This window comes from Carcharhinus amblyrhynchos, chromosome 12 (assembly GCF_965287045.1).
Source record: "Carcharhinus amblyrhynchos chromosome 12, sCarAmb.v2.hapA, whole genome shotgun sequence".
Classification (NCBI taxonomy): Eukaryota; Metazoa; Chordata; class Chondrichthyes; order Carcharhiniformes; family Carcharhinidae; genus Carcharhinus; species Carcharhinus amblyrhynchos.
Window position 1 is genome coordinate 72,909,552 of NC_137335.1, and position 27,586 is coordinate 72,937,137.

The 27,586-nt window shown below is 40.7% G+C and overlaps 3 protein-coding genes and 1 non-coding gene across 4 annotated transcripts in view; 2 read left to right on the forward strand and 2 right to left on the reverse strand.

The window, feature by feature from the left end:
- The window catches only part of edaradd (EDAR-associated death domain), a 49,516-nt gene extending 42,848 nt beyond the window's left edge, over nucleotides 1–6,668 (forward strand). Inside the window, exon 7 of the mRNA XM_080200699.1 lies at nucleotides 5,289–6,668. Coding sequence (XP_080056825.1) covers nucleotides 5,289–5,668 — 380 coding nt within the window. The 3' untranslated portion in view covers nucleotides 5,669–6,668. The remainder of the gene's footprint in view (nucleotides 1–5,288) is intronic.
- LOC145351095 (protein CEBPZOS-like) overlaps nucleotides 1–27,586 on the reverse strand; it is a 652,257-nt gene that overhangs the window by 539,769 nt on the left and 84,902 nt on the right. The window lies entirely within an intron of this gene.
- On the reverse strand, nucleotides 9,664–24,827 carry LOC145350472 (neuroblast differentiation-associated protein AHNAK). The gene is made up of 5 exons (XM_080199672.1): nucleotides 24,816–24,827; nucleotides 24,432–24,588; nucleotides 19,833–19,990; nucleotides 16,920–17,109; nucleotides 9,664–16,016 (listed from the first exon to the last, which is right to left on the reverse strand). The coding sequence occupies exons 1-5, from the start codon at nucleotides 24,825–24,827 to the stop codon at nucleotides 9,664–9,666; spliced, it is 6,870 nt and encodes a 2,289-aa protein (XP_080055798.1).
- On the forward strand, nucleotides 27,313–27,504 carry LOC145351289 (U2 spliceosomal RNA). Its single transcript, XR_013888388.1, has one exon. It is a non-coding gene; the product is annotated as a U2 spliceosomal RNA (small nuclear RNA).

The window sequence follows — 27,586 nt, forward strand, 5'->3', positions numbered from 1 at the left end:
TGAGGAAATGGTTAAGGGATCTTGGGCTTTGTAAGTAGAGGCAGAGACTACTAATGCAAGAAGGTTACGGTGAATTTTTATAAAACGCTAGTTTTGCCTCAAATGGAACATGTTGAACGATTCTTGTCAATGAATTTAGGAAGGTTGTGAAAGCTTTAGTGAGATTTATGAGAATGGTTTCAGGGATGAGGAACTTTGGTTATGTGGATAGATGCGAGAAGCTGGATTTGTTCTCCTTGAAGGTTGAGAGCAAATTTGACAGAGGTGTTCAAAATCAAGACAGCTGGATAGAGGGAACAAGGAAAACTGTTGCAGTGGTGGAAGAGATAATAACCAGAGGACACTGATTTAAGTGCAAGGCAAAAGAATCAAAGGTGACGAAGAGAAAAACTTTATAACACAGCATCTGGAATTGAAATGCATTAGCTGAGTGTGGTGGAGGCAGGGTCATTTGTGGCTTTGAAAAGGAAATTGGATAGTTATTTGAAGATAAAAATATGTGAAGAGACAGGAAAAGGGCAGAAGAGTGGAACTAGCTGAGTTGCTCTTGCAGAGAGGCAGCACACACAGAAAGGGATCCAGCTTTGACAAAGCTGGACTCAAAACTTCAGCTCTTTTATTTCATTACAAGTGCTGTCAGACCAGCTGAGATTTTCCAGCATTTTCTCTTTTGGTTTCAGATTCCAGCATCTGCAATAATTTGCTTTTTTAAAGGCCACATGGCTTCCTGGGCTACAACCATTCTGTGATTCTATGAAATCCGGATCAATGTGCCATAGGACCGACAATTTCTCAACAAACTCCAAGGATAGCATTTAGGAATTCAGGGGACTGTAGCTATGTGGTTGTCAGTGGGCCCTACTTGGGAAGTAGATTTCACTAGGGATGCCCCCAGCACATCAAGGATAATAAATATATACATTTCTGAATGGGATCGTGTATAACAAAATTTGGGTCAGGAAAATCAATCCTACAAAGATTATTTTGATTGCTATCATTACCACTGATAAGATTTTCTGAAACATTCTTCCATTCCACATTTCCTTTCCTTAATTTCTCTGTATACATTCACAGTCAAGAAACTGTACGTTGTTTGTCAATTTTATTGTTAAACCAATCATAAAATGTGAATGCTAATAAGGTTTCATTCATTAATTTTATTTATTTTAATATCAATGTAATTAGTTTTCTCCTTCCATGTTTGATTTTCTCTTGAGTGGCTCTTGAGCAGCATCCTCAGCAAAACTACCTTAATTGAACAGCATGGTGATTATGAACTTATTGGGCAAAATCTTATCAAAAAATGGCAGAGTGGTCTTTCTGGCAAGAGACTGATCAGTGTTCTCTTCCGATCTCATGACATTCAGTAGGGGGGGATATTACCAAAAAGATTCTAAGTGCCAAACGAGCATGAAAACAGGAGAAACGCACACCGTTTATTTAGGTGACTTAAAAATCAAATCTTACCACACTCCCACAAAAAAATCTTGACAAATTTGAAATTCACCAGTAGGGGGGAGTGGATGGGGTCTAAATCACCCAAAGGCCAGCTGTTAGCAGCAGAGGGCACCATTGCGCATGTGCAGATTTCATGCTGTGAGAGCAACAGAGATCTGTCAGTGCCTCTGCTGCTACTGCCAGCCTCCATGGCCTAATCCCAGCCTCCCCCCATTACCAAAAAGCCTCACAGCCGATTGTGAACCCTCCCCAACTACGATTGTGACACTCACTCCTCCACCGCCCCTCCCCACGATCACCATTGCAGAATGGGAGCAGATTTTCCCTCCGACCATTGCTGCCCAGGATGCGCAGCGGTTCTCCCCTCCCCCCACGAGTTCTGTGCAGAGTATGTAGTGGTCCCCACCAATCAATGTACAAAATGCACAACGGTCCCCCCACCCCTCCAAATGTCCCATCTGCAATCTGGCCGTGGTACCAGGCTGGCACCATCAGGATGACCAGTGGACAGTGCCAGGGGGCCAGGCCTCTACCAGTGAAGCCATCACGTCTTGTCCCCATTGGGAATCCAAAGAGCTTCTAGAGAATCCAAAGAGCTTCTACAAATACATTAAGGGCAAAAGAGTAACAAGGGAGAGTAGGGCCTCTTAAGGATCAACAAGGTCATCTATGTGTAGATTCACATTTAGGGTGAGATCCTAAATGAAAATGTCTCAACAGTATTTACTGTTGAGAAAAGCATGGATGTTAGGAAACTTGGGGAAATAAATAATGATGCCTTGAGGAGTGTACATAATACAGAGAAGAAAGTGCTCAAAGTCTTAAAGCGCATCAAGGTAGATAAAGCTGCGGGACCTGATAAGTATATCCCAGGACGTTGTGCGAGGCTAGGAGGAAATTGCGGGTCCCCTACCCAAGATATTTGAATCATCGATAGTCACGGGTGAGGTGCCTGAAGATTGGAGAGTGGCAAATGTTGTGCCTTCGTTTAAAAAGGGCTGCAGTGAAAAGCCTGGGAATTATAGGCTAGTGAGCCTCACATCTGTGGTGGGTAAATTGTTGGAAGGCATTTTGAGAGACAGGATCTACAGGCACTTAGAGATGCAAGGACTGATTAGGGGCAGTCAGCATGGCTTTGTGAGTGGAAAATCATGTCTCACAAATTTAATTGAGTTTTTTGAAGGGGTAACCAAGAAGGTAGATGAGAGAAGTGCACTTGATATTGTCTACATGGACTTTAACAAGCCTTTGACAAGGTACCGTATGGTAGGTTGTTGCATAAGGTTAAATCTCACAGGATCCAGAGTGAGGTATCTAAATGGATACAAAATTGGCTTCTTAGCAAATGTCAGAGGATGGATGTAGAGAGTTGTTTTTCAAACTGGAGGCCTGTGACCAGCGATGTGCCTCAGGGATCAAAGCTGGACCCACTGTTATTTGTCATTTATATTAATGATTTGGATGAGAATATAGGGGGCACAGTTAATAAGTTTGCAGTTGACACTAAGATTGGTGGCATAGTGGACAGTGAAGAAAGTTATCTCCAATTGCAATGGGATCTTGATCAGTTGGGCCAGTGGGCTGATGAATGGCAGATGGAGTTTAATTTAGATGGAGTTTTAATTTAGAGGTGATGCATTATGGTAGATTGAACCAGGACAGGACTTACTCAGTTAGTGGTAGGGTGCTGGAGAGAGTTACAGAACAAAGAGGTCTAGAGCTACATGCTCATAGCTCCTTGAAAGTGGAGTCACAGGTGGACAGAGTAGTGAAGAAGGCATTCGGCATGCTTGATTTCATCAGTCAGAACATTGAATAGCGGAATTGGGATGTCTTGTTAAAATTGTACAAGATATTAGTAAGGCCACACTTGGAATGCTGTGTGCAATTCTGGTCACCCTATTATAGAAAGGATATTATTAAACTAGAAAGAGTGCAGAAAAGATTTACTAGGATGCTACCGGGACTTGATGGATTGAGTTACAGGGAGAGGCTCAATAGACTGGTACTTTTTTCTCTGGAATATAGGAGGCTGAGGGGAGACCATATAGAGGTCTATAAAATAATGAGGGACATAGACAAGGTAGATAGTCAATATCTCTTCCCAAAGGTAGAAGAGTCCAAAACTAGAGGGCATAGGTTTAAGTTGAGAGGGGAGAGACAAAAGTGTCCAGAGAGGCAATTTTTTTCACACAGAGGATGGTGAGTGTCTGGAACAAGCTGCCAGAGGTAGTAGTAGAGGCGGGTACAATTTTTTCTTTTAAAAAGCATTTAGATAGTTACCTGGGTACAATGGGTATAGAGGGATATGGGCCAAATGCAGGCAATTGGGATTAGCTTAGGGGTTTTAGAAGAAAAGAGTGGCATGGACAAGTTGGGCCAAAGGGCCTATTTCCATGCTGTAAACCTCTATGACTCTATGTGGGATCATACGTGATCCTTGCTGGACAGAACCTTCCTCAGTGAGGCCACAGAAGCAAGGGTCCCGGGCTAAGTACATTCAAATTACAATTTAAATAGTTTTAAACAATCAGCCTTTTCGGGCGTGAGGCTGATCATGCCGGATTTCCAGTGCCAGTAAGATCACGGGTGGCACAAACCTGATTTCTTGGCTTTCTTGTGATCTTATCAGCTCATGCAGAGCGATGGGACCTCAATATACCAGCAAAAGCTGACTGCACTGGATTGGGGGCATCATGTTTACAGGGTGCCTCAATCAGAACAGCAATAAGGTTCCCATCCAGCCCACCATAGAGGTCTCAGGGGCTCCTTGCCATCACAGCTGCATTCAACTCTGACTCCCCCCTCATTCATGATCAGAGCCAGCACTTAACTCTGACTTCACCCACCCCTCTCTCCCCCACCCCCCCATCAGAATTGGCATTCACTCTGAACCCCCACCCATGGTCATGTGCACCTTCCCCCCCAACAGTTGGAGCCAGTATTGTAATGCGGCAGGGACTCGATATCTGGCAAGAGAGCATGTTAATAATCTGGAAATATATTTAAATTAATGTTAATGGGCATGAACCTGATGATGTCACCAGTGAGGGGTAGGGAAGATCTGAAATCATAGTCTTGCAGTCAAGTTCTGTAACTTCTGGGATCTAGAGCACCTGCCAGCATTCTCACGGACAGCAGGATTTAAAGAGTTGCGCTCCTCCACAAGTTTTACACCTGTTAGATACAGCGTCAATATTAAGGCAAGGGCCAGGCAAATCACCCAGATTTACATGCTGATAGGATTCGCAATCCCGAGAGCGATTTAATATGGACCACAACTTCTGGATTTCAAGCATACATTGACTTTCTTGAAGCTATGGTTCCACTGCGGCCTTCAATAGTGGAAGACCGTTGGAGCTGTTAAGATCTGTGCCCTTGATTTTACCCTCATTTGATTACTACATGTACTAATTTTCCAGTCAGATGATGACCAAGATTTGAAATGCATGGATTTTTGTTTCTACTGGAACACCTCTAGTGATAAATATAAACTTGATCTCTGAAAGATATTGGTGGAAAACATTTCTTGGGATGGGTCTGAGCGCCTTGGGACCATGTCGCTTCCAGGGCTGACTTTGTGGACTATGTTCCTTCTAATCCGTATAGTCACGCAGTCCCTATGATTCCCGCACACAGAAAGGGGTGACCCTTTAAATTATCGTCTTTGTGTGTGGCCGCACAAAAAATTTTAAAAGAGGCCACACATTGAGGGTAGTTGCTATTTACCTGAATGCAGTGTTTTAAAGAGGGGGAAAAGTAGAATCAAACTTCAGAGAAAGCTAAATAACAACTATTTCCTAACGCTCATCTCCACTTCTTGGTTACAGATATGAAAGACAGTAACCGATGTAGAGATTGTTCAGGAACTACATGTAAACATTCATCGTTGTGCATCTCTCCTCCTTGTATCGGTGACTTGATGAATGATGAAGATTTACTGTACACACTGAGGTTAAAGCTGGATCCATACCACCCAACCATCAAAAACTGGAGGAACTTTGCCAGCAAATGGGGCATGACCTATGATGAACTGTGCTTTTTGGAACAGAAACAACAAAGTCCCACTCTCGAGTTCTTATTGAGGAACAGTGAACAAACAGTAGCACAGTTGATTGACCTATGCAAGTTTTACAAGAGGGTTGATGTGCTGAAAGTGCTGGAGACATGGGTGGAGAAAGAGTGGCCAAAGCTGTGGCATACAAAATAAAATAAACCTTGAAAGAAATAAAGAATTCATATTTTTTGTAGTTGTAATCATTTCACTTATAGTTAGGTGTTCTGTCAATTTGCGTCAAATAGGTAAAAATAGATTTCTGAATTTTGGAAATTTAAGTTTATATACAAAGTGATGGAACAAAATTGACCAAGCACTGAAATAGTTGAAAGAACTGCATGTATTTGTGTATGTCTGCCTCTCAATTCTCTCCACAGTTTAATATTTCCTTATTTTCTTCATACATTTAAACAACAGGCAGTCCACACACACAAGAATATTTTGATAAGGATGAACAATGGTTTGGGAAAATATTTAGATCTTTATGGAGTCAAACATAGAGCTCTGCTTTGCAGCTTTTTTTTTAAACCAGAACCTAAAATTTGAGTGTAATTTCAACTGCCAAAGCCAATTTCTGGCCACACAGAGATGACAGTATAACTTTGGACTGGCTTCCGGGAAATTGGGAAATTTCCTGAATGCCCCCATAAGTTGTTCCATTGTGTTGTGCTTTTTTTCCTTGAGAGTCCAGTGCCTTTTGGGGAATGCCGGTTTGCTCCTGAGGACTGTCTTGCATAGTAAGTCCATGCAATATGAATTTGCCGCTTGGCTACTGAAATATATTCTCCCAATTTTTTTGTCCCAAACCATTTGTACTACAACCAATAAAAAGTTAATAAGTTTTGCCTGTTATCTAAAACGTACTAATTTATCAGAATATTGCTGATTGGAACGGATTTAGTCATTTGATTTTCAATGAACACTACAATTGGTGTAATAATATTCCTGCACCAGAGTCTATTGATTCTTTGAAATTAAAGTTTTCAACAGCAAGCCTCAGTTGCCAGGAAGCACGGTTAAGATCAGAATACCAGATACATTTAAGAAACAGCTAGATGTTGTTATAAAGATGATGGATTTATAATTCTGGAAGGATGTGTTTAATTGGGAATCATTCTAATCTGAGATTTTGTATGCTAATCTGGATGGTAATATTAATCTTCTTCATTGTACCTTTGCCTGACCATCTGTAATAGGAAGACGAGTAAATAACTTTTAGCTTCTCAACAAATTACTTCTTTTGTCTGGAAATAGACTTTATTGCTAACAGATCAATCAAATACAATATTAAAAGGGTACTAAATTCACAAAGAGATCTGGCATACTCTTTTCTATTGAGTGATGCCTTGTATCTTTTTGTCACAATGACAACACGTAAGTAACACTAATGTATCTCAATGGAATTGTCATTGTATTGCATAGTCAGACACCAACAATAAAATGGTTTGCCAATCACCCTTTTGTGAAGGAGGTTCCTTCTTAAATTACTATTACATGGCTCTTAATTCTCAAACTGAATATATTTTATCACAAAAAGTTACTTTAATATGGATGACAGAATGAAACAGTAATTTTAAAGATTAATTTTTAAATACAGATAGTGTTAGTGGCAGATATTTTAAAAGGTAATTTAGATATAGTGTACAATAACATTAATTCAGCTCTTTTTATGATAGTGGTGGGCAGCCTGCATCCTGGGGGTCAGATGCGGTCCACCAGAGTTCTCAGTGCAGCCCATAGGACAGCTTGTTGACTGTTGGCCACTTGGAGGGTTGCAATATTTCACTAATTTCCATCCATGTTATTTTCCTATTGGTATGATTGAGGTGATACACACATAAAGCAACAGCAAGTGAAATAAGGTGCGTACTGATTGCACACAACATTGACTGTGAGTCATGCACTCCATTTGCATCCAAAGTGTAAATATTTTTATTTTAACCACGTGATGTGGTAGTTTTATTATATAAATGATTAAGCATTTTTCAGAACTTGTTATGAAATATTCAGCTTGTATTAAATGTATTTCATCTTATCAATGGGGTCGTGGTTAGTGCACATGCCCGATTTCAATCTTTCAGTCCACTGTGATGAAGGAAGGCCACTCATACAGCCCACTCACTGATCTAGGATGCCTATCACTGCTTTATAACTTGTTCATGTTGTTATACCAAACAAATTAAACCTTGGGTAGACCCAAATGGAGAGTGTTTGCAAATGTATGTCAAAATATACAAATCTTCTATTCGTGCTTTGTAAGGAAAGAGTTTAGGATGATATTTAGGTTAGCTGCCATGAAGCATTTGCCTTGGAGACAAATTAGAGATATAAAAGATGCTTGACCTTTATAAAACTGAAATTGGATCAAGCATCAGTGATAATGTATGAATTTATCCCACGCTCTCCTAAATATGCTGACTCATGCTGTGAATGCTCTACTCTCTGATCTCTCCAGCAAATGCCCATTCTTTACATGTAGGGCTAGACAGATATTAGGAAACCAGCCAACTATGGGAGCTTTATGGTTTGTGTCTACTACAAACAGTTCTTAGAGCTAGTAGACACTTGAATCTAGTCAATAATGTGAACCCAACTGATTTTTTTGCCTCCAGCAACTGCAGCACTTGTAATACTATTGAATCTGAGATCAGCAGAGTGGAGCTTGTACCTAGAACATTCCTGGTCTACATGGCTCAGTGCATAATGGAGATAAGCACATTTGCCATAACTGGATGCTACATTCTGACCATTTAATTTCATATGTGTTTAATTGCCATGTAAAACATGAATTTAGATGTGACCATCATCTAAATTTCAGATCTGACACTTGAATCCAGCAAAAGTAGGTTGGCTGCAAATATCCCTACGTGCTAGTGTGATGGGAGGTTTTGTGGCTCTGGGTAACATTACTGCCTCATTTTCAATTTATATATGTTACAATATGCTACTGACGATCTGCTTGATGCACACCATAATTCTCATATTCTCAGAAGGATTTCCACAAAATCATAAAGCAATGACAGCTCTTATTTTTCTGAAGGAAAAAAACTTTATCTTATCTACTTTGAGAATTTACAGCAAAGAAGCAGACAGCACATGTTAAAAGTTTGAGTCACAACAGCTGATAATCAAACAAACCTATTTCAAACAAATTAACCCAACAGTGTTTACTATCTTTTTTCTACAGATCCATCAATTATATGGTTAATTCAATAAAAATGGAATATTTCATATCAGAAAGAAACAATAACATTGAATACAGAAGAATAACCATTGAGGTTACCCACTTTCAGCTCTTGTAAGACTGTATATTAACCATTCAAAATGTATCCATAAAGCCTCTTTATAAAATTTTTAATTCTCAAAATATTAAAGGGTCAGAATATTTTACAAATTGATTTTGACTTAAGAATTACGAAAATCTATACAATCCTGAGTTTTACATTACCATTTAAGTAAATATACTTAGCATATCTGAATATGTTACCAATTGTGTTTTTATAGTAATTTCTGGTATATGTAAGTTTTGATGAAGCAAAGCTTTTAACTGAATATGAGGCATGTATATCATTTTAAAGTATTAGAGATATTAAGATCATTTATAAGATCTCAGGAGGTTATCAGAGTTAAAATATGTTTTCAAGAGATACCTAGGTATAAAGGCATTACCCTTGCTTTGTTTTGTGAGGACTCTCTGAATTATTTTGATGTTTGGTCTTTTTAATATCAACATATTTTTGTGGCAAATGATATGCGGCATTTCTTGGAAAAAGTCCTGATCGCCAAATGTAATACCCATTTATATGTATTAGTTGGTAATAGAATATCATCGCAAAGAGTACAAAGCTTTTCTTCATGCAGTATATTTAAGGTACATAAGCAAAATAGTTTAATTGAAGTCCTGAGCTGACAGCAGATGTCTTGGGTGACTGAGTACAACAAACTCAATATTCCAGACTGATCCCCTACTGTGTTACATTCTTCATTTTTAGCTTTGTTTTTCCCCAACATGAATGAGAAAATACAAATTGCTTGTTACATTATTGTCACATTTACATCAAAGATTCTGTGTATTTAGATTGAGTTGAAGGAGTTGTATATTTGTTATTGATACAGAACATGCATCATAATGCCAGTTGTGCAAGTCTTCAGTCTTTAGATACAGAGAGCTCAAGTTCTGGGAACTTTGATGTAAATGTCCCAGAAGAAGATGCTTCTTTGGCCTTTGTGAAGTCAACTGATCCCTTTGATTTGTGACTGAAGTTAAAGAGATTTGAAAATTTGAACTTCCCTTTTTTACTCACATCAGCATCAGTGACATGAAGGGTACTGGAAGTTCTTCCTTTTAAATTAGAGTCACTTTTTGGTATTGTAGCTACGTCATCAAGATCAGATAAAGATGATGCTTTGATTTTAAAAGTTTCCCTTGAAAATGTATTTTGTGTGTTAATATTCTCATCATTGCCAACATTTAATCTGGGAGCATTCACTTGAGCATAGAGATTTGGAGTGCTCACATCCACACCAACCTCTCGAAAATCACCATGCAGATTCGGTGAATTAACATCAGCCTTTGCATCTCTTATACCTATGTTGGGGCCTTTCAATTTTCTTTCCTGAGCTCCTCCACCAGGCATGTGAATGCCTGCATCTCCTCTTACATTGTGTGTTGGTAGATCGATATCCACATCTGGAATGGAAATATTTCCTGGAGATATGTTAAGTGAAGGCTTATTTAAACTTGGGCCTTTGACGTTTGCATCAGGTACTTCAAGGTTCATGCCAGGCATATCAAAATCTCCACCAATTGCAGGTGTTTTCAGATCTATTCCAGCAGATCCTGTTGCTGTTTTAATTTCTGGAGCTGATACATCAGGCTTTGGAACTTGAACATCACCGCCTAAACTCACGCTTGATCCTTCAATTCCTGACATTTCTAAATTAGGTTTGGTGAATTTTGGGAACTTCAACTTTTGTTTATTAAGTTCTGCATCAGGGATGTTTGCATCTATATCCACTTTTGGAAGATTTACGTCAACGTTTGGAGTCTCATAATTCCCCTTAACCTTTGGAACAGACACATTAACATCAGGTACATCTACTGAACCATCAAGACCCATATCTGGTCCTTTTGGCCCTGAAATTCCAAAGGACGGCAATTCCAATTTTGGCATTTTCCATTTGCCTTTTGCTTCAGGAACATCAACACTTGGAGCACTGACCTCAATATTTGGGCCTTTCATATTTAGGCTTGGGCCTCTAATATCCCCCTGAAGGTCAGGAGCAGAAAGGTCCACCTGACCTTTGGGCATCTTCAGCCCTTTATCTTTACTTGACAGTGATAATTTACCACTTGGCAATTTAAATCCTGGTAATTTGAAATTTCCTCCTTTAAGTTCTGCATCTGGGATGTTTGCATCTATATCTCCTTTTGAAAGATTTAGGTCAGCATTTGGAACATCGAAATCTCCCTTAACATCAGGAACAGACAGATCAACACCTGGCGCTTTTACTGAACCACCAATATCGACATCTGGTTTTTTTGGCCCTGAAATTCCAAAGGATGGCAATTCCAATTTTGGCATTTTCCATTTGCCTTTTGCTTCAGGAACATCAACACTTCCGTTTAGACCTCCAATATCAACATCTGGAGCATTTATGTCCATCTTCAAATCTGGTGTAGATGCATCCAGTTTGGGTCCTTCTGGTTTATTTCCAGAAATTGAAAATGTAGGCTTTTTAAATTTTGGGAACTTAATCTTTCCTTCTGTACCAATGCCATCAATGTTCGGAGCATTTATATCAACATTTGGACTTTTCACATCAGCTTGTATTCTTGGAGCAGCAACATCTGTTGGTAGTTTGGCAGCCACATCTGGGTTGGAAACACCTTTTCCTGACTTATTAAGTGAAGGCATCTTAATCCCTGGGCTTTTAAGTTTTACATCAGGAACGTCAAGGTTCATGTCAGGCATATCATAACCTGCACTAATTGTTGGTTTACCGAGGTCCATACTGGCATTCCCAAACCCGGTTTTAAGTTCTGGAGCTGATATATCAGCTTTGGGAAGTTTTACTTTCCCATCTAAATTCACATTAGGTCCTTCAAGTCCTGAAACTTCCAAACTTGGCATCTTGAGCTTTGGTGCCTTCAACTGTGCATCAACATCACTTGTCACAGTTGGTGCGTTCAAATTAAGGTCCGCGTCTGGCGCTGACACATTTGGCAAGTTAAATCCCGGTAATTTGTAATTTCCTCCTTTAAGATCTACATCTGGAATCTTTGCATCTATATCTCCTTTTGGGAGATTTAGACCAACATTTGGTGCTGCAAAATTCCCTTTGATGTTTGGTGCAGACACATCAACATTAGGTCCTCTTACTGAACCATCGAGATCAACATCTGGTCCTTTTGGCCCTGAAATTCCAAAGGACAGCATTTCCAATTTTGGCATTTTCCATTTGCCTTTTCCTTCAGGAACATCAGCACTTGGAGCATTGACATCAATATTTGGGCCTTTCATATCTAGGCTTGGGCCTCTAATATCCCCGTGAAGGTCAGGAGCAGAAAGGTCCACCTGACCTTTGGGCATCTTCAGTCCTTTATCTTTACTTGACAATGATAATTTTCCACTTGGCAATTTAAATCCTGGTAATTTGAAATTTCCTCCTTTAAGTTCTGCATCTGGGATGTTTGCATTTATCTCTCCTTTTGGAAGGTTTAGATCAGCATTTGGAACATCAAAATCTCCCTTAACATCAGGAACAGACAGATCAACACCTGGTGCTTTTACTGAACCATCGAAATCCACATTTGGTTTTTTTGGCCCTGAAATTCCAAAGGATGGCATTTCCAATTTTGGCATTTTCCATTTGCCTTTTGCTTCAGGAAAATCAACACTTGGAGCATTGACATCAATATTCGGACCTTTCATATCTAGTCTTGGGCCTCTGATATCCCCCTGAAGATCAGGGGCAGAAAGATCCACCTGACCTTTGGACATCATTAGTCCTTTATCTTTACTTGACAATGATAATTTACTACTTGGCAATTTAAGTCCTGGTAATTTGAAATTTCCTCCTTTAAGTTCAGCATCTGGGATCTTTGCATCTATATCTCCTTCTGGAAGATTTATGTCAACATTTGGTGCTTCAAAATTCCCTTTGATGTTTGGCACAGATACATCAACACCTGGTGCTTTTACTGAACCATCGAGATCCACATCAGGTCCTTTTGGCCCTGAAATTCCAAAGGACGGCATTTCCAATTTTGGCATTTTCCATTTGCCTTTTCCTTCAGGAACATCAACACTTGGAGCACTGACATCAATATTTGGGCCTTTTATATCTAAGCTTGGGCCTCTGATATCTCCCTGAAGATCAGGGGCAGAAAGGTCCACCTGACCTTTGGGCATCTTCAGTCCTTTATCTTTACTTGACAGTGATAATTTACCACTTGGCAATTTAAAACCTGGTAATTTGAAATTTCCTTCTTTAAGTTCTGCATCTGGGATGTTTGCATCTATATCTCCTTTTGGAAGACTTAGGTCAGCATTTGGAACATCGAAATCTCCCTTAACATCAGGAACAGACAGATCAACACCTGGTGCTTTTACTGAACCATCGAGATCCACATCTGGTTTTTTTGGCCCTGAAATTCCAAAGGACGGCAATTCCAATTTTGGCATTTTCCATTTGCCTTTTACTTCAGGAACATCAACACTTCCTTTTAGACCTCCAATATCAACATCTGGACCCTTTATATCCATCTTCAAATCTGGTGTAGATACATCCAGTTTGGGTCCTTCTGGTTTATTTCCAGAAATTGAAAACATAGGCTTTTTAAATTTTGGAAACTTAATCTTTCCTTCTGTACCAAAGCCATCAACTTTTGGAGTATTTATATCAACATTTGGACTTTTCACATCAGCTTGTACTTTCGGAGTTGCAAGATCTATATTTGCTGCTGGTAGATTGACAGCCACATCTGGGGTGGAGACACCTTTTCCTGACATATTAAGTGAAGGCATCTTAATCCCTGGGCTTTTAAGTTTTACATCAGGAACGTCAAGGTTCATGTCAGGCATATCATAATCTGCACCAATTGTTGGTTTACCGAGGTCCATACTGGCGCTCCCAAACTTGGTTTTAATTTCTGGAGCTGATATATCAGCTTTGGGAAGTTTTACTTTACCACTGAAATTCACATTAGGTCCTTCAAGTCCTGAAACTTCCAAACTTGGCTTCTTGAGCTTTGGTACCTTCAACTGTGCATCAACATCACTTGTCACAGTTGGTGCATTCAAATTAAGGTCTGTGTCTGGCGCTGACACATTTGGCAAGTTGAATTTTGGCATTTTGAATTTTCGTTTATTAATTTCTGCATCTGGGATGTTTGCATCTATATCTCCTTTTGGGAGATTTAGATCAACATTTGGAGCTGCAAAATTCCCTTTGATGTTTGGTACAGACAGATCAACACCTGGCCCTGTTACTGAACCATCGAGATCCACATCTGGTCCTTTTGGCCCTGAAATTCCAAAGGATGGCATTTCCAATTTTGGCATTTTCCATTTGCCTTTTCCTTCAGGAACATCAACACTTGGAGCACTGACATCAATATTTGGGCCTTTCATATCTCGGCTTGGGCCTCTGATATCTCCATGAAGATCAGGAGCAGAAAGGTCCACCTGACCTTTGGGCATCTTCAGTCCCTTACCATTACTTGACAATGATAATTTACCGCTTGGCAATTTAAATCCTGGTAATTTGAAATTTCCTCCTTTAAGATCTGCATCTGGGATGTTTGCATCTACATCTCCTTTTGGGAGATTTAGATCAACATTCGGAGCTGCAAAATTCCCTTTGATGTTTGGTGAAGACAGATCAACACTTGGCGCTGTTACTGAACCATCGAGATCCACATCTGGTCCTTTTGGCCCTGAAATTCCAAAGGACGGCATTTCCAATTTTGGCATTTTCCATTTGCCTTTTGCTTCAGGAACATCAACACATGGAGCACTGACATCAATATTTGGGCCTTTCATATCTAGGCTTGGGCCTCTGATATCTCCATGAAGATCAGGAGCAGAAAGGTCCACCTGACCTTTGGGCATCTTCAGTCCCTTACCATTACTTGACAATGATAATTTACCGCTTGGCAATTTAAATCCTGGTAATTTGAAATTTCCTCCTTTAGTTTCTGCATCTGGGATGTTTGCATCTATATCTCCTTTTGGAAGATTTAGATCAACATTTGGAACATCAAAATCTCCCTTAACATCAGGGACAGACAGACCAAAACCTGATGCTTTTACTGAACGATCAATATCCACATCTGGTCCTTCTGGCATTTCCAATTTTGGCATTTTCCATTTGCCTTTTGCTTCAGGAACACCAACACTTCCTTTCAGACCTCCAATGTCAACATCTGGAGCCTTTATGTCTGTCTTCAAATCTGGTGCTGACGCATCCAGTTTGGGAGATTTTAATTTGTTTCCAGAAATTGAAAACGTAGGCTTTTTAAATTTTGGAAACTTAATCTTTCCTTCTGTACCAAAGCCATCAACTTTTGGAGTATTTATATCAACATTTGGACTTTTCACATCAGCTTGTACTTTTGGAGCTGCAAGATCTATATTTGCTGCTGGTAGATTGACGTCCACATCTGGGTTGGAAACACCTTTTCCTGACACATAAAGTGAAGGCATCTTAATTCCTGGGCTTTTAAGTTTTACATCAGGAACGTCAAGGTTCATATCAGGCATATCATAATCTGCACCAATTGTTGGTTTACCGAGGTCCATACCGGCACTCCCAAACTCGGTTTTAATTTCTGGAGCTGATACATCAGCTTTGGGAAGTTTTACTTTACCACTGAAATTCACATTAGGTCCTTCAAGTCCTGAAACTTCCAAACTTGGCTTCTTGAGCTTTGGTACCTTCAACTGTGCATCAACATCACTTGTCACAGTTGGTGCATTCAAATTAAGGTCTGTGTCTGGCGCTGACACATTTGGCAAGTTGAATTTTGGCATTTTGAATTTTTGTTTATTAATTTCTGCATTTGGGATATTTGCATCTATATCTCCTTTTGGGAGATTTAGATCAACATTCCCTTTGATGTTTGGTGGAGACACATCAACATTAGGTCCTCTTACTGAACCATTGAGATCCACATCTGATCCTTTTGGTCCTGAAATTCCAAAGGATGGCATGTGCAATTTTGGCATTTTCCAATTTGCTTTTGTTCCAGGGACATTCGCTTTGCCAATATCAATATCAGGACATTTTATATCTGCCCTTGGCTCAGGTACAGACACATCCATTTTTGCTCCTGGAATTGAAAATGATGGTTTTTGAAAGCTTGGAGACTTTATATTCCCTTCGATGTTAGCACCATCCAACTTTGGAGTATCTATGTCAAGACTTGGACCTTTGATATCAGCTTGGATTTTTGGAGCAGTGAGATCTATATTTTTTGGTAGTTTAAGGTCAACATCTGAAATGGAAATGTTTGATAGAGCCACGTTAATAAAATACATTTTAACTGGTTTCTTTTTAATTTTGCATGTGGAACTTCGAGGTCCATATTAGTCATATCATAATTTGTATCAATCATGATTTTTATTTAATGTCTACTTTAAAAAATCCTACCCCTCCTTTGCTTTCTGGAGCTCATATATTAGCTGTAGGAAATTTTACAAACTGTCCAAATGCACATTAATTCTTTTTGTCCCTGAAATTCCAAAATGTGGCTTTCTAAAATTCAGAACCTCCAATCTCGCATCTGTCCTATGACTTGAGCATTAATGCCCATGTATTACCCGTTGATAATAATTTTGAGATATTTAATATTAGGGACCTTAAATTTGTGGTGGTTTTTTAGTAAAGCAGGTTTCCCATCCTGTTGCGGTATTTTTGTGGGAGAATCCTGTGGCTGCCGATTCGCAGGGTTTGCTCAAGTGTCCTGCCCGCTTACATCTCCCAGCGCCAGATTTCCGGTGGTGTCTGCTCAATGCCGGAATGTTAGTCCAATTCAATTCTTTATTGACTCTTCAGTTGATACAACTGCATGGGTTTGTTAGACCATTTCAGAGGCCATTTAAGGTTCAACCGTATTGCTGTGGATCTGGTGTCACATGTAAGCCAGACTAGGAAAGGTGGCAGATTTTCTTCCCCAAAGGACAGTAGTGAACCAGATGACAATCAGCGATGGTTTTATAGTCATCTTTACTGAGTCTAATTTTTTAATTCAAGATTTCTTAATTGAATTCAATATTATGAAAGGAATATAATGTGAGCTCCAGCTTCATGAGTTTAGTATTTAAGCCATTTGTACCATTAATATCAAAGCTAGACAAATCCATGGTTGGTATTTTGGATATCTAAGCATAGAGATTACCTTTAGTTGCCTCTAGGTTCATGTCAATATCAGAAGGTAGCCTGGGCCCCTTTACATCAAATGAAGGCATTTTATTTTTTCCATTGATATCTATATCTGGGCCATTGATACTCAGGTCTGGCTTTGCTGGTTTAAGATGTGGCTTAATCTTGTTATTGTACAGTTTTAAGTAGGCCTGATCATCAGATCCCTACAAAGAAAAGAAAGATAATGTAAGTATATGCACCTGATTTCATCAGTGTGCAAGCACTTTATACATATAATAAAAAAAATGAGATCATGGTTGATTCGATTGTGGCCTTAACTCTATTTTCCTGCCTGCCTCTGAAAAACCTTGATTCCCGTGAATATCAAAGATCTAACTCTGAATATACAACAAGTTCTCACTTAACTTCATAGCTGCATTCCTGAATGTGCAACTTTAAGTGAAACAATATTAATTGAATCAGACTTTCCCATTAAGACCAATGAAAAAACTGTACTTAGATTCTGTCGGACTTTTGTCCTCAGTAAAAAAAATACCTTGTAAGTTGAAATGCAGTACATTGCTAAATTCATAAATGTGCTAACTTTTAAACTAAAATAAATTTGAAAATATAAAAGTAATATGGTCTTTGTGCTTACCTCCTACACATTGTCTCTCCATGCCAATCCTCCTGCTCCATTGCCCCTCCTGCTCCCCTGCCCCCTCCTTGGTTGAGGGTCAGTGATTGGGTGGGTTGTCAAGAGGGATGGTAGGCGAGGGGGAGGGTCACACAACCCTATGTCACACCCATAGAACCGTAAAACCCTTACAGTGCAGAAAGAGGTCATTCAGCACATTGAGTCAGCACCAACTCTCTGAAAATGCATCCCATCCTGGCCCTACTCTAGGTGCTCTACCTCTATTTCCCTGCACATTTACTATGGCTAATCCACTTAACTGATAAATCTGTGGACACTAAGAGGCAATCCACCTAACCTGCACATTCACCATCATGGCTAATCCACGTATCCTGCACACCTTTAGACTGTGGGAGAAAACTGGAACACCCAGAGAAAACCCACGAAGGCACGGTGGGGGGTTGGAATTTTCTTAAAACAATTTTGTGTTGAACATGTAAAACATGTCATCAACATTGTAATCAGCCTCAAGGCTGATCTTGCCAGCAAAATAGGACCAGCAAGATCGCGAGAGGTAAAAAACCGGCTACAAACCTGATTTTGCAGCTCTCACTCTTTCTTACTGCTTGCCTCATTGACCGACCGGGGAGACTGTGCAAACCAGTTCAGTTAATAAGAAGGTGTCTAAACAGAATGCTAGGTGCAGTCTTATCAATGTCCTGTACAATTGTTACCTTTCTAATTACATGCTGTATCTGCATGCTAACTTGTAATTCACTTATAAGGACACTTTAAAATGCTCCAGTATAGAGAAATTTAAGGCGAGAAGTCTCCGGCTGTTCGCTATTGGTGGACTCTTAAACTGGACCAGATGTTGGGCAACACGACAGCTCAGTGACTATCACTATTTGATGTGCAGACACATGGATTTGGGCCAGTGTCTGTGGGAGTTTGCGCATTCTCCCCGTGCTTGCGTGGGTTTTCTCCGGGTGCTCCGGTTTCCTCCCACACCCCAAAGATGTGCTATTAGGCTGATTGGAGGTAATAAATTGTCCCTAAATTAGTTTCCATCAATGTGGAATGCCATAAACAATAGGTAAGGGTCATGGGTGGAGGGGGGTACTGGTAATGTTAAAATGGCGGCGCGGGCTCGTTGGGCAGAAGGGCCTGTTTCCCGGGCTGTTTTTGTTCTTTGTTCTTTGTTCTCTGATCTCATCGGCAGCACAACATCGCCACAAGTTTCTTGGCATTGTGGGGTGGCTATAATGGGAAATCCCGTTGACAGAGGCAGGACCAGACAATCCTGCCACTGGCAAATGGCGCGCCATCTCTCGCTGCTGAGAAACCCACTGATGAAAAGCCAGAAAATTCCTGCTATAGCTCAGGATTCTCTGGCGGCGCACATCCCAAGACTGGAAATCCCGCCCAAGTTCAATGGACCTTTGAATGGTCTGCCGAATTTTCTGTCTCACTTGCTGCAACTCCTGCTGTGGTGGGCGAGATGGGAAAAGTTCAGTCATAGTCTTCCTCTGTTTAAATAGTTTATTACTTCTCTATTCTTGTTACCAAATGAATGACCACATATTTTTCCACATTATACTCCATGGGCCAAATATTTTGCCTACTCACAAAACCTATCTATTTGCAGACTTTGATCCCTCCTTGCCTTTGTCGTGTCAGCAAATTAGGCTACAATGCAGTTCATCCCACCATTGATCCTTGTACCATTGATTTGTTAACCTGGAAATTACAATTTTATCCCAACTCTCTGTTTCCTATTATTTAACTAATTCTCCGCCCCCACCAGTCTACTCAGAACTCCTTGTGACAGGGCATTCCCACAAAGTCAACAGAAATGCTTTAGGAACATCCTCAGATCATCCTTCAAGAGATCAAATAACTCTGCCTAATCATGGAAATCTCAAGCCTTGACTGACCAAAATGAAGAAGGCTCATCCAGAAAGGCAAGAGACTTGTTGGATATGTGCAAAGTTGACATTGAGACATCAGAGGAAATTGGACAAGCCTCCAAACAGCGCATCAAGTTGCGCCTGTTTTCGGGTGCAAAAACTTGGTAAAATTGGGTGTGAGGCAAGTAAGGTGATCTGCGCTCGTCTCCACGCTGGTTCCCCTTTACCAAGGCCCGAAAATAGCCACAATCAGGACTGCGCCTGAAACGGGCGCAACGACATTTAAGCGCATTTTAAATTGAACTTAATGGGCTGCACACCCAACTTTACTGGCACTTCCTCCTTTCAGTTTCAGAACCCAGATGAACTGAATATACAGATAAAAAATACTTTTTTTTACCATGACAGGAGAGCTGAATCTGAAATCTGGACTCATGATTTCTTCATCTGCATTCAGTTTTAGACTTGTTTTGTATGGTTCTGAATATTTTAGTATTTTGCTGACCTCTTTACTGTCTAAATTGTCGAAATGTATTGTCACTGCATTCAGCTGATCACCTACAAGATAACAAAGATACATTTTTAATTTTATTTAATATAGCAACATATACCACAAGCTTCCAGATAATAAAATCTGTCACAATAAAATTTGTCCAACAGTTGAATCTGGAAATAAACGCCAGCAAATATAAACATCAAGACATGTTTTATTCAAAATTTTGCACAAGTGTCAAATTGTCATATAACCTGAGGGGCTAACCAACGGATATAATTTACTTTGATATTCAGAAGGCATTTGCATCTGTGAATTTGAGAAAAGATTAAAGCTCGTGCAACAACTGGAAGTTTAATTAGTTTGATTGAGAACTTGCTTAATAATGGAAAGCAGAAGGTGAACATAAATCGAAAAGCTCTGCCATGGAAGAGTACAGAAATTCCTCACTTGATTTTGCAGTTGCACTCCGAAAAATTGCAGCTCTAAGTGAAGCAACTTTAAATGAATCAGATTTTCTCATTGCAACCAATATGAAAGATGTAGTTAGGTTCTGTAGGACTTCTCCCATCAGAAAAAGGAATTGAAATATTATGTGCTCTAAATTAAAATACTGTACATTCTGAAATTCCTATACCTATATTCAGAGGATGGAAGAGAGCTGGTGAATGGGAGAGAACCAGGAGCTGGGAAAACATAGAAACATAGAGAATAGAAGCAGGAGTAAGCCATTCAGCCCTTCGAGCTTGGTCTACCATTCTTTATGATCATGGCTGATCACCCAACTCAATAACCTGTTCCTGCTTCTCCCCTGCCCACCCATATCCTTTGATCCCTTTAGCCCCAAGAGCTATGCCTATCATCTTCTTTAAGGCCAAGGAGTCGATGAAAGCCAGGAGCTAGCAACTGGGGTGAGCCTGGGGGAAACAGCAAGTAAAAGAGGGAGTCAGAATGGGGAGGCAGCCGGTGACTGGTGGGGGGGATCAGCAGGCAGAAGAAAGAGAATCGGGGAAGGGAGCGAGTCAGCAAGAGGGAGAGAGCCAGCAGAAAGTGGAAGAGTCGGGGAGATAGAGAAATCGTACCAAAATGGCATTGATCAGATCATGCATCTTATGCAAGTCCTGGCGTGAAATGTGCTAATGTGGAAATCTCAACATTAAGTGCACATAACAGTCCCAATATATCTGCAAGATTAAAGCAGAACCATAATAAAAGGGGTGACTTAAAACAGTGACTTACAGTAATTAAAAAATAAGGAGGAGACTTTGAATGAATTTGCTAGATTTTTGGATACCTATACTTCCTTTGACCAGGAGCTAACAGAATACTATAACAAGATTTGGAGAGTGTTGAAAGTTAATTTTAAGACCGTGCATTTTTCTTGCAGATGAGTCACAGTAGAAAATAAGGAACAGGGGCCTAAGTGGAGACACAACCTAGATATTAAGAAAAAAAGGTTCTGGCAATCCTTCACACAAACCCTGCCCAAGAATTTTGGTGATGGAAGTGGGAACACAGTCAGTTTGAGGTGACATCCTGTATGTCTGCAGAATTCCCAAATATCAAGTGTACATTCTTTTTACAGAACTAGAAGTGGTGAGAAACAGCAGTGGGAAATCAAATGCAATCTTTGTGACTCCTGACTTTCCAGGAACTGAAAACCAGAAAGCAGCATTTAGGAGGAGGGTGAACAGCAAAATTTTACACCTGGCAATATTGGTGGCCGCTCGTCTATTCCCTCATTCATTTCCTCTCTCTTGCACTCACATTGCCAGAGACACACACATAGGGCAACTGAATAAACAAATGAGAATTTGATATTGGGTAAGAGATGAAATGCAAGGAAGCAGTTGTGGATTGAAACCTGATGTTGTTGGGCAGAGGTTTAGGAAACGTCAGCTCCTTTCTTCTTCTTTGCAGAGTTAGTTAGATCTCAGGCATCCTGCCACGAAAGTAAGGATGCTAGCAAAGCACATGTGGAGGCATGCAGCAAACTCTCAGAAGATTGACAGCATTTGGCTGGGATTGACTCAAATATTATATTGTACAGCACCATTCCGAGAATGATTCACATGAATGCAGCATAACTTGGAGCACCTGGCGGCTACAGGGACATCTGCAAACATTCCACTGTTGGCGAAGGCCTCCAAGCCAATCATTGATTCCAGTGTGGTAAAGTTGACTGCATGCCTTGGGGTTGATTTGGAGAGAATTATGCCTATCGGATTCTGTAGTATCCAGGGCAACACTTCAGGCTTGAATGGTATTGAGAGCTAGCTGTCATGGAATTAGAGGGCAAGTTTTGACTTGGTGCAATAATGTAAAATGAATTAGCAGCCCATTCTACATCTTTCAATTTTTATTGCCACTTGTCAAAATCTACCCTCAGGTGTCTTGAATGAGTTCATAAGATCGGTTCTTCCATGGGATCTCTTACACCTATTTTCTTTACTCTTACTAGTGGGATTACGGGAGTGCACACAGAATGAGATTGCCTTTTCTCAATACAACAGCAAAGGAAAACACTATGAACAGTTCCCCCAGATGTCTTCACAGGTGGAAGTTAATCGTCAGCACTAACATGTCAATGAACCAATGCCAGGACATGACCTATTGCTAGTCCACTTCGGGACTCAGCATTGAGAGAGGAAAGTCACTTTAACCTCATGTGCATCATCGTAGCAAGTATCCCTGGCAATGAGGTAGTTTCTAAAATAATTATCATAACAGGCTAGATGTAGGTTTTCTTGGGTGCCAAGTATGATGAAGTACAAAGTAATGTTCTCTGGATAATGTTTCAATAAATTAATTGAATGACCGATGGACTGGCCATTTAACACTTGATTAGTGTTAAGAAGAATCAGGTATGGTTATTATGGTGTATTTACCTGTTCCATTGTCCCCAAATGTGCTGGAACCTCATTTAAATGCTGTAAGTGTGCATCCAGTGTTATTGTTTGTTTGGGGAGGGGGAGGGTGGATGTCAGGGTAGAAAATCAGGCATGTTTAATGATAGTACCTTTGAAAAAGGAAGATGCATCTGGCAGTAGATAGCTGTGATATTTCCCTAACTGAAGAAGTAGCAGGGAAGCTCAGATAAGACATCCAGGTTCTCTGATGCTGCTTGCAGGCTCTGGTCTAGGTAGTGGACAGGAGGCTAATAGGGCTGAATTTTGCCAACTTAGGTTTTTTTCTGGACTGTGGGACCATTCTTAAGTCACAAACTCGATTGCCACCGCCATAGGACTGATGGTACACTCTTCCAAGAGGGGTCCAATTAAGCGGGCACCTCTGGAATCACTGTCCAATTGGAGGGATTGGGCAGCCTGAGGAAAGGGGAGGGCAAGTCAGAGCATTTAATTGTGAGGGCCTTCACTGTACCTGCAGTAAGAATACTGCTGGGATGAATGCGAGGAAAGAGTGTGCAACTAAATGGGGGCACAGAGCAGCTGCAGGAAATGGTAGCCATAACATCACCAGCCACACTATGCGGGACATCAGTCTCCAGGGATAATTAGACATTTGCAACTCTCTGCCTGCAGATAACTTTAGGCTTTACCATTTATGTCTTCATAGTTCAGGTTGCATATTATTTTTATAGGGCTTTCACTTTTCACTGAGCACTCTGCTCCTGTAAGATGACAAGTTGCACACACTGCTGAGATCCTGCACACTGCAGGTAATATTCCATTGCTCTCAGAATATGTCTGTGAATTGCTTCATCAACAACCCCAGTTGGCTTCTTGCTAGTGTTGGGGTGGGGGAGTTGTTTGTCACTGACACACACATGTTGCCGCTGGACTGATAAATCACAGGTCACATGTGGGCAGGAAGTCAGGCAAGGAAAAAGGACACCATAGGTACCAGCCCACCAAAGGACAAGATTGCACACTAGCTCTGCTGCGGAAGACTCAAGTGCTGCCTTAGAGGGCCCAGACCACTGAATACTGCGGGGGGTTGGTGGTGGGGCAGGTGTCGACAAACAACTCCCCCACCCCACCCCAACACTAGCAAGAAGCCAAGTTGATGATGAAGCAATTCGCAGACACGTTCCGAGAGCAATGAAATGTTACCTGCAGTAACACGGCCATCTGGCAGCAAGCTTGTACTGCATGGCTCCAAGCTTAGAGTAGTATAATGCAACTTTTATCAAGGTTTCCCACAGGGTATGGAACCCATTCTGCTCAATGTGAATTGTGTGGTCACCTCCATGAGCAGGCAAATAAGCTGGATGGTGAGAGAGGGGAAGCCTTTTTGATTCCGAAAGATGTCAGGATGGTGATGAAGAGCACACAAGGAAACGTTGGTGCATTGTACAGGGAAAGGAATGCAGGCACTACGCTGCCAGCTGTATCGGATACTTAAGTGGCTGAAAAAAAGCATGACACCAACAAATTTCTAAGTCAATGAGTTTTTATCTATTTGTTTTGTATTGATTCTAGGTCTGAATCACCTCCAACATTCAATATTCATAATCACACATTCAAGAAAAAAAGCAATAGTTACCTTTTTTCAAAGTACCAGCTCTTGCAACTGGCGAGTCTTTTTGAATGTTCGCAATAATAACACCTCCATCAGCTGCATCACTAAGGGTAAGTCCATCAGAGAGAGTCCCCGCACTCCCTGGGAGAATGACTGTCGCATTCTGGTCAAAACTGAAATTCTAGTTTCAGAAAAAAAATCACGCATAAGGACTTGGGATATTATGCTCAAAGTCTGATAATTCATCCATAGATTCTGAGTTAGTGAACAATTTCTATGTGTTTCACAATGTTGCACTGAAAGGAAATGACTTTTCCCCATTCAAGGTTGTCAGTGGGTTCAAGGTTAGAATGTTGCAGAGGATGGGGGGGCCGGTTGTAGCTCAATACAAAATGTCTGCACCCATACCCATCCCAACATGCCTGCTCTCCTACAGCAATTAAAAGAGCAACCTTGGGGACTTGTTCAGATTGCCTGGTGTTTATGCACACCTTGACTGCATCCTTATAGATTGATCCCCAGTAGCAATGAAGGAATGGGAACAGTGGTATGTTCTGAAGTCAGGATGGCAGGAGACTCAAAGGGGAACCTGAAGGCACTGGTGTTCCCATACTCCCAAAGACCTTGTCCTTCTAGATAGTGAAGGTACAGTCAAAGAAAGTTTTGAGAGTTACCCAGTGCAGCCTATGAATATTAGACACTGCAGCCCTGATACGCCACAGATAGAAGGATTCCATGATAATCACTTGCTAGGAAATACTTCTCTAACATTAGTAGGCAAGGGAATATATACACCAGACAGACTTTGCATCAGAATGATGGAGGAGAGGGAATGGAACATCAAAAGTATCAGAGTTGCCAATCTAATAGCAAGTTCACATTGTTAAACATAGGACAGTGGTTGTTTTATTACATACCATTTTGTCTCCTCAGTCATTACTCTTCCAATGTAAATCTCTGAAGGCAGAAAAAAAATCAAAATGAAAATCTTGCATGTTCTACAATACCGACACCATGCTTAATTTTATTCTGCCTTTAAAGTCCTCCCTCTTTCCCTGAAGGCATTGGTTCATTCCAAAAGCACAGTAAGAAGTCTCACAACACCAGGCTAAAGTCCAACAGGTTTACTTGTTAGCAAACGCCACAAGCTTTTGGAACGTTGTTCCTTCATCAGATGAGTGGAGAGTTCTGATCAGAAACAGGGCACATAAAGGCACACACAGTTTACAGAATACTAATTAAAATGCAAGTCTTTACAGCTAATCCGTTATTCAAGTCTTAAAGGTGCAAACAATGTGAGTGGAGATAGCATTAAGCATAGGTTAAAGAGGTATGTATTGTCTCCAGACAGGACAGTAAGTGAGATGTTGCAAGTTCAGGCAAGTCATGGGGGTTGCAAATAGTGTGACATGAACCCAAGATCCCAGTTGAGGCTATCCTCATGTGTGCAGAACTTGGCTATCAGTTTCTGCTCAGTGACATTCCAAAAGCACCAGTATGTGCACCAATAAGATTATTTAGTGACTATCGCCAGCCTTTCAACCAGAGATTTCACGCGTGAGCCCAAAGTTTATGAAAGATAGTAATCAATACATCACAATGCCATTTGTTTTTCTGAAGTCTGTCTCTATTGGAGAAAATATTCTTCCAATCTCTGCTGTGTTCTTCAGTTCTGCATCCACTAATCAATTCAAGTCACCTACTTTCATTTGCATCATTTATGCCTTTCAATTTCTTAGTGCTTGGTTCACGTGGCAACATAGAAACATAGAAAACCTATGGCACAGAGGGTGGCCATTCAGCCCATCATGCCCTTTTAGCCAAAAAAAGTTATCCAATCTCAATCCATTTCCCAGCTCCTCTTCCATAGTCCTGTAGTTACAGCATTTCTAAGTGCAAAGAACACTGTGCATAGTGCATAGAACTAAGTGCATTGTTCAAAGTGCAGAGAGCATTGTGCCGCAATGATTAGCATGGCTGCCTTACGGAGACAGGGGCCTGGGTTTGATTTGAGCCTTGTGTTTGTTTGCAGTTTGCACATTCTCCCCATGTCTGCATGGGTTTCCTCCAGATGCTCCGGTTTCCTCCCACAGTCCAAAAATGTGCAGGATGGGTGGATTGGCCATACTAAATTGCCCTCAGTGTCTAGAGATTTGTAGGTTAGGTGGATTAGCCATGACAAATGCATGGGGTAATGGGAAAGATGTCCTTTCGGAGAGTCAGTGCAGACTCAATGGACCAGATGGTCACCTTCTGCACTGAAGGGATTCTATGAATAAAAAAAATCTCTGACAGGAAGAGAGAACAGAGGGTACAGAAGTTAAGAGTGCACAGTTACAGCAGGCAGATACATTACTCTGAGTCAACAGTAGTAAGATTGAAGTCAACTAACTTGGCTCCAATGTACAAAATGGGAAGGTGAATTTAACCTGGAACAGAGAATCCAGATGGAGGGTAAGCAGTGCAATATTTCATGGTCCACTAGGAGGCACCCACTACATTGCTTATAGTCTCAGGGGCCCTGCTGCCAATTAACATAAAAGCTTGACAACATCAGAGAGACATAGAAACCAGTTTTTTTTTAGTATTATTTCTCACCTGAAAGACCAAATCATCAGCTTGAAATGATTTCATTTCCCAGACAAACAGTAACGAAGTTCACAAGGGAAAGAGGAGGATGTTGAAGAGTCAGGGGCAATTTAATTTTTTTTAAAAAAGAGTGATTGAGAAGAGGAAGATCTTTGAAAAAACTTTTGCAAGAAGACAGTGAGTTAACAAGGTGAAAGGTCAGGTGGTGTTGACCAAGAAGAGGTCAGTGGCTCTTCCCCCTCAGCGATAGATGACAGGTCAGCCCCTGTTGGGGAATATCATTACGATAACGGTGCTTTATATAAGTTGTTGTTTTTGTGCTTCTCAGCCTTTTGGCTAAGATCAAGTGTAGTATCGACATGCTGCACTTGGTTGAAGTCATTAGGCTACATTTCAGCTTCATTTGAAGCAATTTTTTAAAGTGGCATCTCAGCCTTTTGGCTAAGATGTAAATTAAATCAAGCCTTGGAGGAGGAGCTACACCTACTCCAATCAGCTTGGATCATGTAGGTCAAGGCCAAGACAGGAGGTGAGAGCCCTGTCTTGTCAGCTTGGATCGGGAATGTCCCAACTTGTTGGGACTCTGAATT